The following is a 15821-nucleotide window of genomic DNA, read 5'->3' on the forward strand; positions in this document are numbered from 1 at the left end:
AACTACTCCTAGAAATGACACATTAGCTAGTATTTCTTTAACTGCTATAATTTGAAACAAGCAAATCTTAAAAATAATTGACCTTCAGTAAACAAATAGTTAATAGTGAAAAAGACTAAAACTTCACCACTGTTGTATTTAGCCAGGCAACAAGACTTATCTCCTTTGTTGCCTGTGATGAAAATAACAGATGTCCTGACAGGTAGTTAGAAAAAAAAAAAACATTTAAACTCTACAAATGCTCCCTGCAACGCTCCGCGATACCTACCTCCAGCTCGACTCCCAAACCTCAAACTAACACATGATCAGGCTTTTTGTGCCCCAGTCCTGATCATCATGACTCTCAGGTGTGCAGGTAATCAGTGATGTAATGATCGGCCCTCTCTCACAGTGAACTCTTGTCTTCAAAAGTCAACTCCACAAACACCTCAGGGAAGTTGTATTTTGTATGAGAGCATCAATTGGATAGTTAAATGTTTATCTTTTAATGGAGACACATTTACACAAAGAAGTACTGAATGGTATACCACATATTGCTATTTTCAACTCTTGTTAAATTGTTTATAAATAAGAAATATCTCAAATGATTGCACTCATAACTATCTTTTTTATAATCCTCTGATGTATAAGTTTGGTCTTTTGGATAATAGTGGTGTATCTCTGCTTTTTTTTTGCTGCTAGTAGTGCAATAATTACATTTTTTAAATTTAGTAAAAATGCTCTCGCTGCAGAGATGTCCTGGGGAATTATCACTCCCTCAAATCAGTCAAAAATAATTTCAATAAGATCTTTTTTGATTGTTCAGCCCAACTTCTGATATCACTGTTTCATTTGTGGGAAGTAGCCTAGTATGAAAAATAAATAAAAAGAGAATTTAGTATCAAATGGTTAAAAGACTGAATACATCTGTGCATTTAGCTGAATGTTGTACTGTTGGAAGTTTCAATCTCAAATGTAGAAGCAGACAGAATGATAAGAAAACAGAAAACCCTGGCAATCCATTACTTAAAACACAGGGTTCATTTAATTAAAAATCTTCTAACGTTGACGTGTCACATATTAGGAAAACCACAGGTGTAAATGATATATTTAATGAGACTTCAGACCGGCTCACTTACTGGCACACTTGAACATAAGGGAGCCATCGTTAGTGACACCCGTGTCTTTCCTGCTGTGTAAGAGTGTCTGCTGTGAGAACATCCTGTTGCAGGCATGTTAGCAGCTTAAAGTGACGCTTATATTAAACAGTGTTTATCGTAATCAACCTCAGTGCGGGAACACTGTACTGTTTCTCTCAGGCATGACGAGATGAAAAGGAAAACCAGGTAAACTGCAACGCTTATACTTCACGCTGTTCTGGTCATTGCCAGACGGTGTGGCATCAGAAGAATTTAATAATTTAACCGGGTGAAGTTTACAGACATTAAAGCTACCACTGAGACTGTAAACTCACACTGACCGTTCTACTTGAGGCATTGGTACACGTTGAGCAAAGCATCCTCTCAGACAATGAAGCAGCTGCTGAACTGTCAACTATTCCTGAAAAATATTTGGTCATATTTAGCTAAAACCGAGACTAAATTAAAGTAATACTAGCGTCCAGCCTGACTATTTCTTTCCTTTTAAAAAAAAAAAGTGCTAACTTTAACTTTTCCTGTTGCTGGGATTGTATTAGTATATCTAATTTTGTTTAGCACTTTTCTTACATCAGTGATAACTTAAAAAGGAGATCAGGAGTAAAACCAAATGTAGTTAAAAATGTAAAAACGCATCACGATATGTACCAAATTATACACGAATGATTTAGAATTTCAAACAGCACTAAGTCAGTGAAGAGCTCTATTTTATAAATAACTGTCTTCGTACACGCAGCGCATGACCGTCTTCAGATCTGAGAATTGAATCTCACATAAAATTGTTAATTATAACCAAACACCAAAGAATGTTCTTTGAATTGTACTCTTTGCAGTGTGTCGCATCTGTGGGAAGTCTCCGCTGGAGGGAGACAAACGCGCGTGAAGTCACTCAGCCCATCGCTCATGTCCTCTGGTGCTTGTACAAAAAATCCTCTACAGTTGCATCATTTCATTTCCTCCTGCCTTCTGACGTTTGCAATGTTGAAATAGAAGTTATGCAATCGGCAGGGTGTCTTATCTGTAAATATGTAATGACACCTAAAATATCAACGTGTTCACTGTGGTAAAATACACTGATGGTTGAACTGAAAGTATTGTTTTAATTGTTAAATAATTTAATCAAACAAATGCCAAGTGTGAGGATTTGCTATGTTTTCATTTGATTTTAAAGTGCATATTTCTGAGTTTTATTTTTCTAGAATGAATAGACTAAAAGCTGAATTAATAAATAAGTAAAAGACACAGTATAACTAATACATAACCCCTAATTGATCAAGAACACGCATATTGGTGATTGCTTTCCTGATGGTCATTGCTTTAAATTGCTCATTCACTTAAATGTTGACCAACCAACCCCTTGTTTATCTACTTAAAATAACATTGTAGTTGATACAGCTGAATTTTAACCACAGGAAAGCAGATCCTGACTTTAAGCAGTGTTGAAACGACACACTGGGTTTTTAGCCGATTCAGCAGAAGTCGTGTATTTCCAGGCAGATCATGAGGTGGCACACTGGAGCTGCAGCTCTTGCAGCAGGTTGCATCAGATCAGGCCTGTGCAGCTGTGAACAGCTCTGCCCCCCCCCCAGCTCAGCTCATAATTAACAAGGTGAAACCACCTTCACATTTCAGAGTGCGTGAGCAGACAACTGAGCTCATATTTACCAACAGCCAAGGACATGTTTGACAGTCGGCTCAGATATCGGGGAGTGTTCCCGATTAGATTTACAGAATCGGATGAAACGGCCTCAACCTTGGCCACTAGATAAGACTGTTAATATGAAACTAGTGATACAGGAGAGCTCAAACAAAGTTGTCACTTCAGCCCTTTTAAAAAGACAGTACAATGTTTAGTTTCAAGCATTTTATTGCATTTTTTTTTTTTTTTTTAGAAAAACAATACAAAATTCTGTAGCAACTGTCAAATGTTGCCTTGAGTGAACTGCAATCATTCACATGGTACAGTAAAGTGCTTATTTTAAATCAAAAATATTTTTTGTATTTAAAATTTCTTCCCATGAACACAATGGGATTGGGGTGATTCGGACAGTGTTAAAATCTCCACTCTGCATTACAAATAAAGAATTGACAGAATGGCCCCACACCATGTTCATGAAATGAACCACTTATAAAACATTTGATCAATGTTGCTGGATTGGAAATGCTTTTGCCTGTGGGCTACATTCAAATCGTGGAGAGGTGGATGATGGGCTGTCCATTTGAATGAATGGATTTTAACACTTCCTTACTTCAAAACGTACAATATAAAAATTGCAAGGCTTAAGGATATAACTTTGTCCCCCCCCCCCCAATAAGAGGCAGTCCAAAAAGCTACTGCCATTCAACAAACGTAGAAATGGTCATGACCAAGAAAACTCTTATAAACCATTCAGGATATTACAGAGTACGGCCAAAATCTGTGCGTTTGAGTATCCAACCTATCAAAAAAGTAGGGACTAACTTGTGTGATGCTCAACAGGGAGAAAAAGGCAGAATACTGAACTGTATAGGTGTTTTCAAAACCCCAAGATTGCCTTGATCACCAGTTTAGCGCTTTCAGATTACTGATAGCAAAGTAGTTTCCCAAATGGAGAAGAAACAGCTGCATACACAAATTCAAGTAAGTCTTATTATAAGACATAAAACCCCCATATCAATGCATCTGTGGAAAGGTTTTTAGAACTATTACAGTGTCCCATTATCAGCATATTGACACCAAGAGAGCAGTTTCCAGAGTACCGTCGCTGCATTGCTGGTAAGAGGACATGGACAATCAGAAGTCTCCACTTCTCACTGCTAGGTGACGATCACATGTTCAACGTCATGACTTTAACCCTCTTTGGTGAACTGGCTACAGTGCTGCGAGACCTCACCAGTCCATCACAGAATGAGCTTTAACTTAATCTGAATTAAAAAAAAAAATATATATATATATATAAAGAGATTATTGCCAACTCTTGCACATAAAAAAAAAAAAAAGAAATTTAAAAACTTGCCTTCACTGGGCATGAACGCTCCAGATCAACTTAACAAACTCCATATCACCACATACTCTGAAAGTTTAGAAACAAGGAAAACATCCGGTGTTTCACCTGAACCTGCATAAAAATCATATAGAAAATAAAGAGCTTAACAGCCATACAATAAAATCAGTGTGGCACAATGAGATGGAGTTTTCAAACCTGAAAAATAAAGTAAACTTAGTACAGCTACATGTATGGAAAACTTTTTTTTTTTTTAGTTTAGTTTTGTGGAATGTTTCCTTTTTTGAAAAATCTCATCTTATTTTGTAAATGAGAGGGGCGTCTCAAAAAACAAAAAAAAAAAAAAAAAGACTGGTGAGCCTTTTGGGGGGGGGGGGGGGGGATAATGGTCAAGAAATTACACGAGTCGCATTGGCCAAAATGAGCTTTTCAAACCCCTGAAAGGAGTTCTAACCTTTACTGTCAAAAATATGCAAGGTTAAATCTAATGCATCAATTGATTTGTAGAAACAAAAAACACAAAAAACAAAAAACCAAAAAAAAAAAAAACTTCTGGTGGTGGCAGGGGGACATTTCATGAACTCTACAATGAACAGACCCAATTTCACTTGCCAAGCCATTTAACATCAAACTTTTACCAACATAGCAGATATGCTTCAGAGCTAGCTCAGAAGTCTAGTTTTGGGGTGGCCATGCATACAAGTAAAATAGCTTCATTCAATACCATTGAACTTGACTGATGGTCTCAAACACTGAAAGATGTAGCCACAGATAATTTGGCCTGTATGTTCATGTTTTTAAACCGTATGAACGGGTACAGACACTTTGCTCTCGGGGCATTAAGTGCGTGGCCACCAAGCTAGATGAGTGCGTGTTTTACCTCAGACATTTAAAGAGGAGGCTGAGCCCGTGGAGGAATTTATCTTAAACGGAGACAGAAAGCTTTGAAGTCCCCAGCCATGTTAATGGACCGCACCAGGCACGGACAGCATTGGCTTACAGCCCTCTCTACCCCTTATACCGAATCCCTTTCGAGACAGGAACAGCCTTCATCTCGGCATATTGCATATAAGCTTGTACCTATGTGCAGATGGGACATTGCATACACATACAGGCAAAGAAAACATTCCAGATAATGTAATTCACAGTGGATCCAGTTGTAACACGGGAGCAGCACAACAGGTTGTCCTTTGGTGTCTGAGCTTAGTTTCGAAGATAAGTCTCCTGAATTGAGTTTTATGAAAAAAAAAAAATAGAACACAACTTAAACTCTTCTCTCTCCCAAATCATGAACTGGCCCTCCTCCCCAACCTTCACATGCACGTGTGTGTGTGTGTTTGCTATACGCAGGCCCTGGGCTGATGTGCTTCAAAAGTGCTGCAGAAGGCATTTAGAAGAAGGGCTGCAAGCAGCATCTCCCTTTACAGCAAGGCAAGAGAGCCTGAATGGCAGAGGAACCAAGGCCAGCTAGAGTTAGAGAGGGTGGCCAGGATTGGGGAGAAAGAGTCTCAGGGTAGTCTTAGATCTGGACTTGAATCTTAACGGAAGGTCGGAGGTCACGATTGAGGAACTTCAGGCACAGTCTCCCACAATAACGAGAGGGGCCAAGAGCTGACGGAGCTCTGCAGCGGAGACGGGCCCTTCCTTGAGCTGGCTGTGTTGCTCCCTGCGCCTGGCCAGCTTGGAGTTGGAAAGGAGAGAGAGGCGCATAGAGGAGCCAGAAGCGGTGACAACAAACTGGACGTCCTGCTGCTGCTGGTCTTCTATGCCGTCTTGTTCAGCCAGCTGCCGGTTCACAGCCATGGCCTTGTCAGCAAAGAATGTCAGATCCCTGGCATGGCTGGTTCTAATGGAAGATCAGACACAAAAATAGTTATTAAAGTTACATGGTTCAAATATTTTAGGTCAAGCATGTAAAAGGGATACAGTCTGTTGCAGCTGTAACCAATGTTTTCTCACCTTTGATGCATGAAGGATGTTGATAAAGTGTCAAGTGCACCCTGAATAAAATAAAACAAAAAGTTAAATCAGTGCCTACTAACCCTAAACATAAAGGGTCTGTGAGAGACATGCAGAAGATGATTTTCAACTTACCCCCTGGACCCAGGGGTGCTGCAGCACCTGGCTGGCACTGAGGCGGTTTTTGGCATCCCGAACCAGAAGTTTGGATATTAGGTCTTTGGCACTTGAGGAGATGTGAGCCCAGTCTTTCTCCGGAAACTCGTATTTTCCTTCCTGGATACTCTCAAACAGTGTGTTCTAGAAATGGACATTAAAACATGTACCATCAGTTACTTTAACCTGGATGGAGAAGATGCGTTGTTTAAGTTACGCTAATGTCCGATAAAGGACGTCTGAAAACTGAGGGCTGAATTATTGTGTCAAGTTCTTACCTGGCAGGTGTGGCAGGGCTCTCCTAATTCCCAGCCACAGCCCCCTCCACAGCGGCCCACAAAGGGTGGATAGCCACTGAGCATGATGTAGAGGATGACTCCGAGGCTCCACAGGTCACAGCGCTTGTCGTAAATTGTGGCCTCCTCACTGAAGGCCTCCACCACCTCAGGCGCCATGTACTCTGCTGAGCCACACTGAAACAAAAACAAGAGACAAGTTTGTTAGCCACAGGGACGGCAAAAAGCAGAAAGCTGCAACTATAGCAGGGCCTGCGGGCACATTCCTTCGTTCAGCTGATACCTCGTGGTTGCAAGTGTCAAAGCTTCTCTTGGGCTGTGTGGTGGGAGGGGGCCGCCTATGTGACAGTCACATGCTTATGTGCAGTAGTGGATTCATTTAAATTGTGCTATACAGCTTTTCTCAATGTGTTAAAGGACACCTGAGCATGAACACCGTGTACAGTTACATATCAAGAGTAGAGTAAGCGAGAGCTACGCTACAGTGAAGCAGGTTAGTGTGCACAGGCAGCAGCAGTGACTCACTGCTTTGACCATCCAGCTGTACACAAGCCAGGCAGAATAGCCTGAGGGCAAGGGTTGGCTCAACTCTGGCGGTACCTTGTTATGTAGCTAAGAAAGAAATTAGGCCAAACACTGAGCAGGGCAAAGAGGATTGGTTGTCCTCCGGAGCCAGAGACTGAGCTTACACAACTTAGAGACAAACACCAAATGCTGTTTTAATACTTTAGGAACAGAAAAAGGGAGCAGATCTCTAGTTGAGCAGGACGCATATGTCCTTGTTGCCTTATATTATTAACCATCTACCAACGATCACATTTATATTCATTCAAAGATGTCTTACGTCAAGAGTTTGGATTCTTTGAGATTTCTAGAGGATGTCCTAAATATAGACAACTAGTATAAATTCTGAGAACCTGCTAATCCTTTGTCATCCTGGCCTATATATCCTTCCTTCCTTCCCTCTGTGGGTGAGCAGGCATCTATTGTGTCCCACTACCATATCCCAGCTGTCTCCCAACTCCTCCTCCACCTCTCTGGACCCTTATGTAATGAAATTTGCTGCACAGGAATCTCGTCTCAGACAAAGCTGCTTCTGTCGGAGAGAAAAAAAAAACCCAACCCCCACGTTTCCACCATCAACATCATTATGTCTGGGGCGACTGCCCCCATAGACAAGACTCCAAGATTCAGGCCAAATGCAGCTGCCACAGAAATAAAAGACACGGGCACAAAATAATAGTTTTGCCTATCAAGGTGCCCCACAACTGAAAGGCAATGTGATAGCTGTGCTAAACAAAGAAAAACAGCAATCGTGGCTAATCTTGTTTCAAAGCCATCAAAATCAAATAGACAAGTCAGATAAAAGGCAAAGATAGCCAGTCTAGGACTGCCAGTAATAAGAGCTGAAGCTGGGGCAATAACAGCAATCTAACATTTGTCCTTGTGCGGCAAGCACCTTCTGAACTTTCATCAGTCACATCCTCCTCAAACTTTCATGCAGATAGTTGCTAATCAGCTGCCGCCACATGATTCGTTGGCATCGCAACCTGGGGCTTTCCTAAAACCATGTGACTAGTCAGGCCACACTGACACCACGCGCCTCAGCTGTTTGTAAACTACAGGATTATCTGGTGAGGCTTACAGGAAAAAGACCCGTTCTGTCGTCATGCAGCTGCACTTAAATCTGTGATAACAACAGAGGCAGTCTCTTGATTTCTTTTAACTCTAAGCAGCTTGTGTGTAGTGTCTTCATGTTGCAGGTCAGCCCATTTCCCTACTGCTGCACATGAGCGTTGGCATTTGTACAGTCAGATTCATTTCTTGGCGAGCAGACAGTCGTGTGCAGAGCTCCCAGTAAACTAAAATTAGCTTTTTCCTAGAAATGATCCCTCTTTTCTTTCCCCGTGTCCTCATTGTACAAGATAGCACACATCCAGAGTAAACGGCTACATTTTTACATTAGTTGATTTAACACATTCACTTTGATCAGGAACATAAGCAATAAATGGAAAGCTGTTGTGCAACAGCAACTGTAGGAATGTGGCAATAGTGAGATGAAAATCAGATAACATTGTTCCTGTGATCAGGGCATAGAAAACGAGCTAGAGCGCATGAGCAGACTAGCATTTGTCCCTCCCAGTTACCCTCCCCCTCCCACTGGTCCAGCCAATCACATCTCAGTTGCTAGGTATAGGGGGGGGGAGACTAATGTTTCTAGAACATTCCTTATGCACAGCCTTTGTATAAAGACCATAAAGAAAGCGCAGACAAGCACAAGCGTGGTTGGGGCCACTGGGCGGAGACTAAGCAGAAAGAGAGGGTGGATGTTTTTCTCTCATACCACAGGGAGAGTTCGGTGTGTTTTGGTTTCATTGCAACTTCATACCACAGGACACGGCCTTGTAAGAGTCACAATGCGTTTCCTGCAGCTTTCAAGGCTATCACATTGTGCTCAGTCCTCGACTTTTCTTCCACTGAAATATTTTCTTGTGGTTATGGTCAACAAAACTGAAGGATAAAATAGTAAAGAAGCAATCCACATCAAATAAATAGGTGCACCCTTCTGCACTAAACACACACAAGATCATTCAGGCCCGACGTTGAAGTCTGTGTAGACTGAACACATGAAGCCTCTTGGGCTCCAAAACTATCTCCCAGCAAATAGTCCAGGGACGGGCTCTATCCATTAGTTCTGCTAAAGGAAGATCAAGTTACCAGTGTAGAAAACCCCTAACCCACCCGTACATTCCTGCAGGCTAAACTGCTATCCTTCACCTGCTCTGGTCAATCTATCCAGCCCCCCCCCCCCCCCCCCCAGATGGTGCTTGTGTGTGATGACACATAGAAAAGTTGCCAGTTCAACTTCACCATTCCCCTCAGAGTTCACAAGGGTCAGAACTTTTCTGGGCAGTGCTTTTTGTTGCGACGACAGCAGGAAGAGCTCAACAATCATACCACCTAAACTCATGGGCCTCAATATTTGCAACTGATAAGCAATAGGATGTTGACATTTAACTGAGGGATAGCTACCCCAGCGTTGCTGATACTTAGCATGATAAGGGAAGTAAACTGAAAGGTAAAAGCTGCCAGATTGGGACAATCAGGAGGCAATCCATCACAATTGAGATAAAGCGTCCAACACTGAACTACCGTAACCTCACAACACAACACTTTCCCTCTCCCAATCAGTGAGCTGCCTTGCAGTTGACGCCATTCAGGATTGCCCAATAGGCAAGCAGCCAGTAGGACATGATAAAAGCATTGTTTTACAACCCGGATCTACCGTCTTAGCTGTACTTGTACATTGTTGGCATGCATTTCCCTTACACAGCACTGTCCTGTTCCCATTTATAAAAGTGCTCCAAACGGTTTGGCAAACAAAACCAGCACAATATGCAGGTGGACTTACCGGAGTGAGGAGCTCGGGGGTGGAGATGGGTGAGCTGTCGCTGTTCAGCTTGATCCCACTGCCCAGGTCAAAGTCACAGATCTTGACCGGGGAAATCTGATAGAGAGATACAAGTTCAGAATCATTACGTTTAATCTACATTTCGATAAATTCACTGCATTTTGTGTAGAATATCTACTTGTGGGGCCAAAGATCTGTACTGCCATTGATCATTACTAGGGCTCACATCATCATTTTAGAGCACCTTACTTATGTAGTTATCTTATTAGTTGCCTTTTGAACTAATTGAGCTCCAACATGTTTGTAGTAAACTCACCTTGTCCGCACTCTTACAGAGAATGTTTTCAGGTTTCAGGTCTCTATGTGCCATTCCTAAAAAAATAAATAAAAAAAAAAAAAGACAGGAAAGCCAGTTTTAAAACAAGCAAGCTTTTTTTCCCTCAATGTCAACAAATGAGGCCTTGTGTGAAAATGTTCTGCAACTACAGTATTAAAGCCAGTCTCGCCATTTTGTACAAGTGGTCTTACCCTTGTTATGCAGGAAATCTAGAGCGCTGGCGATGTCCTGCACAACCACACTGGATTCCTGCTCACTGAAGTGTCGTCTCTTGTGAATATGTGCCAAGATCGACCCTGATAGGGGCAAAATAAAAAAATGAGCATATCAGCTCTATTTGCAAGTAAAAAAAAGAGAATGAATGCTTTTCCACACAAACAACCGTCTACAGACTAGAGACTGACACGTCCATTAAGGTGATGTTTAGAAACAAACAAAGATCGGATGCAGGCATCCTGCAGCAGCTATAATTTACAAACCTCCTCGAAGCTTTTCAAACACCAGGTAGAATTTGTCTTCCTCTTCAAAGAACTCCACCAGCTCCAGGATATTGCTACAGAATAGAAGAGAGCACTATGAGCCACTAACAACAGTCATCTTGAGAGCATTTAAGTTGATTTATACACTATGGAGTAAGAGGGCTACGAGGCTTCAACTGAATAAGATTCAGCACAAATCGGGTCCGTCAGTGAGTCTGTGGCGCTGTCTCCATACATTCATCAGTTGGCATTACTTTAGCTGGTCATGACTAAAGGACATTACCTGTGGCCCTGGCACTGATAGAGCATCTCAACCTCACGGAAGACACGGCTGCGGCTGTGACCCGGTCTCTTCTCTATGATCTGTAACAGAACTTAAGTTCAGTCATTTTATCCAAATATACTCTACAGAAAAAAAAAATGAGTCTGACTTCCATATTTTTCACAGCAGTAGGATGATCACAACTGTGAAAAATGTAGAGACGCACCAATAAGGCTCGATATGTTCAATGTACACATGCATACAGGAATTTTATTTCCTGTTGGTGAAGGCCATCCACTCGCGCTGCACCACAAAACTCCACCCGTGGTTGCGTTTACTGTATAGCACAGGGTATACATTTCATATACCGAGCTCTGGAGCTAGTTTCCTTCCAGACCAGTCCAGCACTTCACTGCATTCCTACCTTCATCCCAACCTGTGACACAGTTCTAAAGACAGTTTAACCTACTTCCAGTACTGCCTGCCAAAGCAGAGACAACAGAATGAGAACGTTAACAAGCCACAGCATCTCTATATTTAGCCCTTCATCTGTGACCTATATTTAAATCCTAAGTGCTCTTAAGGAGCCATGCGTGTTCTTTGAAACATCTCATAGGCCAATCCAAAACTATTTAGGATAAACAAAAAATTATCACTAAATATAACTTTGTGCTGCCTTGAACTAAACCCCCATGGGGCCACCAGCTGCACGATGCCCTGCCAAGAGAGACAGAAAGATAGACTGCTGACACCAAAGCAAAAACTCTGAATTTTCCAGCCCTAGTTAGTTATTGTCTGCTTGGGAGTCTGTGCCTGTTTCTCTTCCTGGTAGCTGGATTACAGCTGCTATTGAAGCCCAGTGGGGCCAGAGTTGCAGTGTGTGTCTAGGATTAATAGACAGACGAGAGGCCTGTGAGCAGCCCAAAGCCTCAGCACTGTTCCAGTCTGAGTCAGCAGCACAAACGGCCCCCCAATCAGCGCGCTGATAATGGCACGCAGATAAAGAAGAAACTGCACAACATAGCTGACAAATGCAATTATCAACATGATAAGTGGGTAGTCGGTTATTAGAGAAGTACTAGATTTATGACTTTTTCCAAATAAAAGCTCACAACAAGCTGCTGCAAACCAAGGCCCCACTGAGTCATGCTGCATGTTCAATCACCAACCACGGGTCGGGAACTAATACCTTTAAGGAGAAGGATTTGTGTGCAAAAAAGAGCTTCAGATAGACACACTGTACAGGCCTCGACTCACCCTTGGTGCGCTGAGGCTTTTGTTGCAATTGCAACACAGGGAGCCCACACATACAACTCACCCCAGTCTGGAGGGGGAGGGGAGAGACGGGACATCTGGCAGCAGCCCCCTCAGACTCCTAAATGACCTCCAATAACAGCCTCCTCCCCCAGAACTGCAAAGTCCCAAGGGATCTACCAAACCATCCCCGGGTAAACACTAACAGATCATAGTCGCATGTCAGAACCCGTGCTCAGATTCCTCTGAAATATTAATTGGTATGACATGGACACTTGTCTTATGGGGAACCAGCCTTGACCTGTCAACACCTCTTCTCAAACTTTGACAGAATTTAACTGCAAATAGAGATAGATAGATAGATAGATAGATATAAAGCGGAAAAGAGGAAGTCCGCAGGAGTCAAGTCGTGTATTCACAAGTCCATTGACGCAAAAAAAACTGTACCGAGCAAAAAGAACAAAGCAGTATAAACACCCTGGGTCACAGCCCTCACTCAGCGCCCCTCCTTCCGCTCTATGTGGGTTTTGTTTTTGCAAAGTAACCAGTACATTATGTTCTCACAACGAGCGTCCTCTGTAGGCAATGACAGTAAAGAGAAAAAGGGGTGGGTGTATTCCTCCCAGCTCTGTGATAGGCTGGCCATCTGTAAAAACATTGAGGGGGGAAGTGTCTAACAGCAACTACTCAGAGAAAAAAGAAAAAAAGAGAAAAGAAAGAAAGCCGCAGTAGCACAACACAGATGAGAGCCTGCAGACATCCACTTTAGAAAGCTGAACTAAGAAAAATAAATATCCTAATCCGCAACAAGACTTCTAAAGAATGACCAGAGAAAACAAGTAAACATGGACACAATGACACGCATCCCGCAGTAGGGTTTTACTACACTTAGCTCTTCTTTCTACTCTCATCTAAAATTTAACGAAGCGCAGTCTTAGAAATGTAACGTCCCTATATTGATCACTAGCCATGGTACCCCTTACAGACAACAGGCGAGTGCTATGTGGCAACGACGACATTCACAGACTCGTGAGACAGAAGCACCGACTTGCAGGAATGAAGACGGCATGCATCATGCTAATGTTTTTCAAACACAACACGGTCATGCATTTAAGTGTGTTAGAATGACTGCTTTCTTACCTTGACAGCATACTCTTTGTTGGTCATGAGGTTGAAGCATGTTTGCACTCTGGCATAAGCCCCCTCGCCTAGTAACTCTTCATGCAGCCTGTAGACATCTGGAGCAGAGTTTCACATGTTAGGAAAATACTGAGCAGAATCTCTCAATGTGCACCATACAATGATTTCTGAAGAGTTATTTTTCTGCATAATGATACTGGAAATAAAAGCTTTTACCCTCGAACCGTCCAGAGAAACTGTCCGTTGCCCTGCAACGCTTTTTCTTCTTGTTTCTCTTCTTGGCATCGGGGATGTCGATAGGCTGGCTGGAGGGCATGTCTGTCGAAATAGGAGTGCCTAAATTATCATGTGCTAGTGAAAAACAACCCAAACATAAAAACTCAAAGAACACACCAAAAGGGAAAACAAAATGTAACAGTGTTGAAAGTAAAGGAATGAGCTGGGTAATTATTGCAACTAAAGCATTGTTGATAACATTGACAATCTTCACAGAAAAGACAAGTTATAGAAACACTTAAGTTAAAATACTCACCATGTCTTGGATCAAAATTAAATGAATCCATAAGATGGGATCCATTTTTGGTGAAGTCGTCAGATTCAAAGGGATTTTGGCCCTAGAAAATAATGAAAAATATGTGCTTGTTAAAGTACGCAAACTTATCAATAATTAGTCCTAACTGATAAGAGCCTTTGTTACCTCTCATCCTTAAACTGGAAGTTGACTCAAAACAGGAAAAGAGCCGATACTTTTTAAACAAGTATTGCCAAGTGATGTCACACTTTACTGAACATGCGACCAGGCCACACAAGCATATTCATCGGCCATAAGACATGGGAGAGCGACAGATGTGTTTATATATAGCGAGGTGAGGTTTAGATGTGCTCTGATTATAGAGAGTTCCCAAGAGGCAAGATGATAGCAGCTCTGCTTTTTCATCCTCAACTATTCTCAAACTCACCTTGAAAGAGCGGTGGAATCCAGTGACTTCGGCGATCTTATTTTGCACCATATTTGCTTCGATTTTGGATGGGGGGTGTTTTTGGCAGATATGCGGCGGCAGTGTTTTTTTTTGGTTATACCAATTTACACTTCTCCAAAAACAGAAAGTCGTTTCAGAGAGAGTCGCAAGTGGTCACACTGCACTGTCTGGTCCGGTTGCTGCGGCGTTTTATACGGGAGCCCTGAGCACGATACACAAAAACACACCGCAGCGTTACAACCACATCACCAGAACAGAGCACTCGGATAACAGAGTTTAAATACATGCTTAGCATACTAAACCTGACCACGGCAGACTAACGTTAGCTGATATTCATCACAATAAAAACAGAGTGCAATAACAGCAACAGCTAGCTAGCTACCATTACAGTGGAACCCATGTTTAGCGTAACCGTTAAACTGGTTACAGACATTTAAATAAGCCAAGTTGAGATGATGCAAGATACCACTCATTACAATACTAAAGTGTGGGTAAGATAAGCAAATATATCGGAAAGCCACGCTGTTTTTAGTGTAACAATGATGGTAGCATCTGCTTCAACAGCCGCAGGAAGGCCGCTGCAGCCGTTTAGATAACATTTAACACGCTCGCGACACTTCCAAGTAGTGACAGATTTAACTTGACCGTCAGTTAACAAATGTTAGTGACCATTAATACTGTGACGTCACTGTAGTGTTGCGAGAAGAACTGTTATATTTGACATTTTGAAAAACAAGTGACACAATTAATAACTGCTCTACAAAAAAAAAAAATGTTTTGTTTACTCACCCCGTTGTTAATTTTATAGCTCCAGTGTTAGCGTCGTTGTTTGACCCGCTGCTTCACAAGCCGCAGAGGACGGTCGAGGGGGGATCGGCCTGATAGTAAGCGCGTGGAAGGTGGTAAAGAAGTAACAGCGGAGGTGTTTTTATAACCTCCCTGCTGACTCCTCCTAGTCTCCTCCCTCCGCAGGACCGCATCAACAGAATGGCAGCGTCACGTGCTTTCTGGAAACGGATATGGTGGCTGCGTACCATTTCGTTTTTCTGCAATAATTTTACCTCTTTTCGAGGTAAGAAGCATAAATAGCTGCTCAACGTGGTACAGAAGTCATACAATAAGAAATAACTTCATAAAGTAGGTAATTTAAGTAGTTTAATTTAAACTTGGGCGAATATCTGACCGTAAATCAGGAAAAGGTCTGGGAAACAAAGATGGTAATACACACGAAATGGGACCCAGCCAGTGAGCTCTGTTCCGTTCTGGGAACCTCAGCATAGGATGTATAAGGGAAAGAAACGGCGTGTACGTGCACATCAACACGGTCAGCACCCATGTATGTACCGACTAAAGACATCTCAATTAAGGTGGAGAGAGACAGACCAGTTACACCAGTTTAAATTTAGTCATAATAACTTTGTGCTGC

General features: G+C 42.2%; 1 protein-coding gene and 1 long non-coding RNA gene across 2 annotated transcripts; one reads left to right on the forward strand and one right to left on the reverse strand.

Moving 5' to 3' along the window:
* The first annotated feature begins 1223 nt into the window (after positions 1 to 1223).
* On the forward strand, positions 1224 to 4261 carry LOC142946772 (uncharacterized). The gene is made up of 2 exons (XR_012953136.1): positions 1224 to 1325; positions 1970 to 4261. It is a non-coding gene; the product is annotated as an uncharacterized LOC142946772 (long non-coding RNA).
* On the reverse strand, positions 2986 to 15310 carry mknk2b (MAPK interacting serine/threonine kinase 2b). The gene is made up of 14 exons (XM_076088282.1): positions 15185 to 15310; positions 14375 to 14597; positions 13948 to 14029; positions 13632 to 13733; positions 13416 to 13513; positions 11043 to 11122; positions 10760 to 10833; positions 10472 to 10576; positions 10260 to 10315; positions 9944 to 10039; positions 6514 to 6708; positions 6215 to 6379; positions 6080 to 6120; positions 2986 to 5966 (listed from the first exon to the last, which is right to left on the reverse strand). The coding sequence occupies exons 2-14, from the start codon at positions 14423 to 14425 to the stop codon at positions 5693 to 5695; spliced, it is 1419 nt and encodes a 472-aa protein (XP_075944397.1). The 5' UTR covers positions 14426 to 14597; positions 15185 to 15310; the 3' UTR covers positions 2986 to 5692.
* Positions 15311 to 15821: the final 511 nt, after the last annotated feature.

Source organism: Anarhichas minor, unplaced genomic scaffold (assembly GCF_050575085.1).
Source record: "Anarhichas minor isolate MPS153535 unplaced genomic scaffold, ASM5057508v1 ptg000010l, whole genome shotgun sequence".
NCBI classification, from domain to species: domain Eukaryota; kingdom Metazoa; phylum Chordata; class Actinopteri; order Perciformes; family Anarhichadidae; genus Anarhichas; species Anarhichas minor.

Bases quoted from the DNA above. Each gene is read 5' to 3' on its own strand.
- mknk2b (XM_076088282.1), bottom strand. From the start codon at position 14,425: ATGGTGCAAAATAAGATCGCCGAAGTCACTGGATTCCACCGCTCTTTC. The intron at 10,834-11,042 runs GTAATGTCCTTT...TCTATTCTGTAG, and splicing joins TATCAGTGCCAGGGCCACAG to CAATATCCTGGAGCTGGTGG. The intron at 10,040-10,259 runs GTGAGTTTACTA...TCTCTCTATCAG, and splicing joins TCTGTAAGAGTGCGGACAAG to ATTTCCCCGGTCAAGATCTG.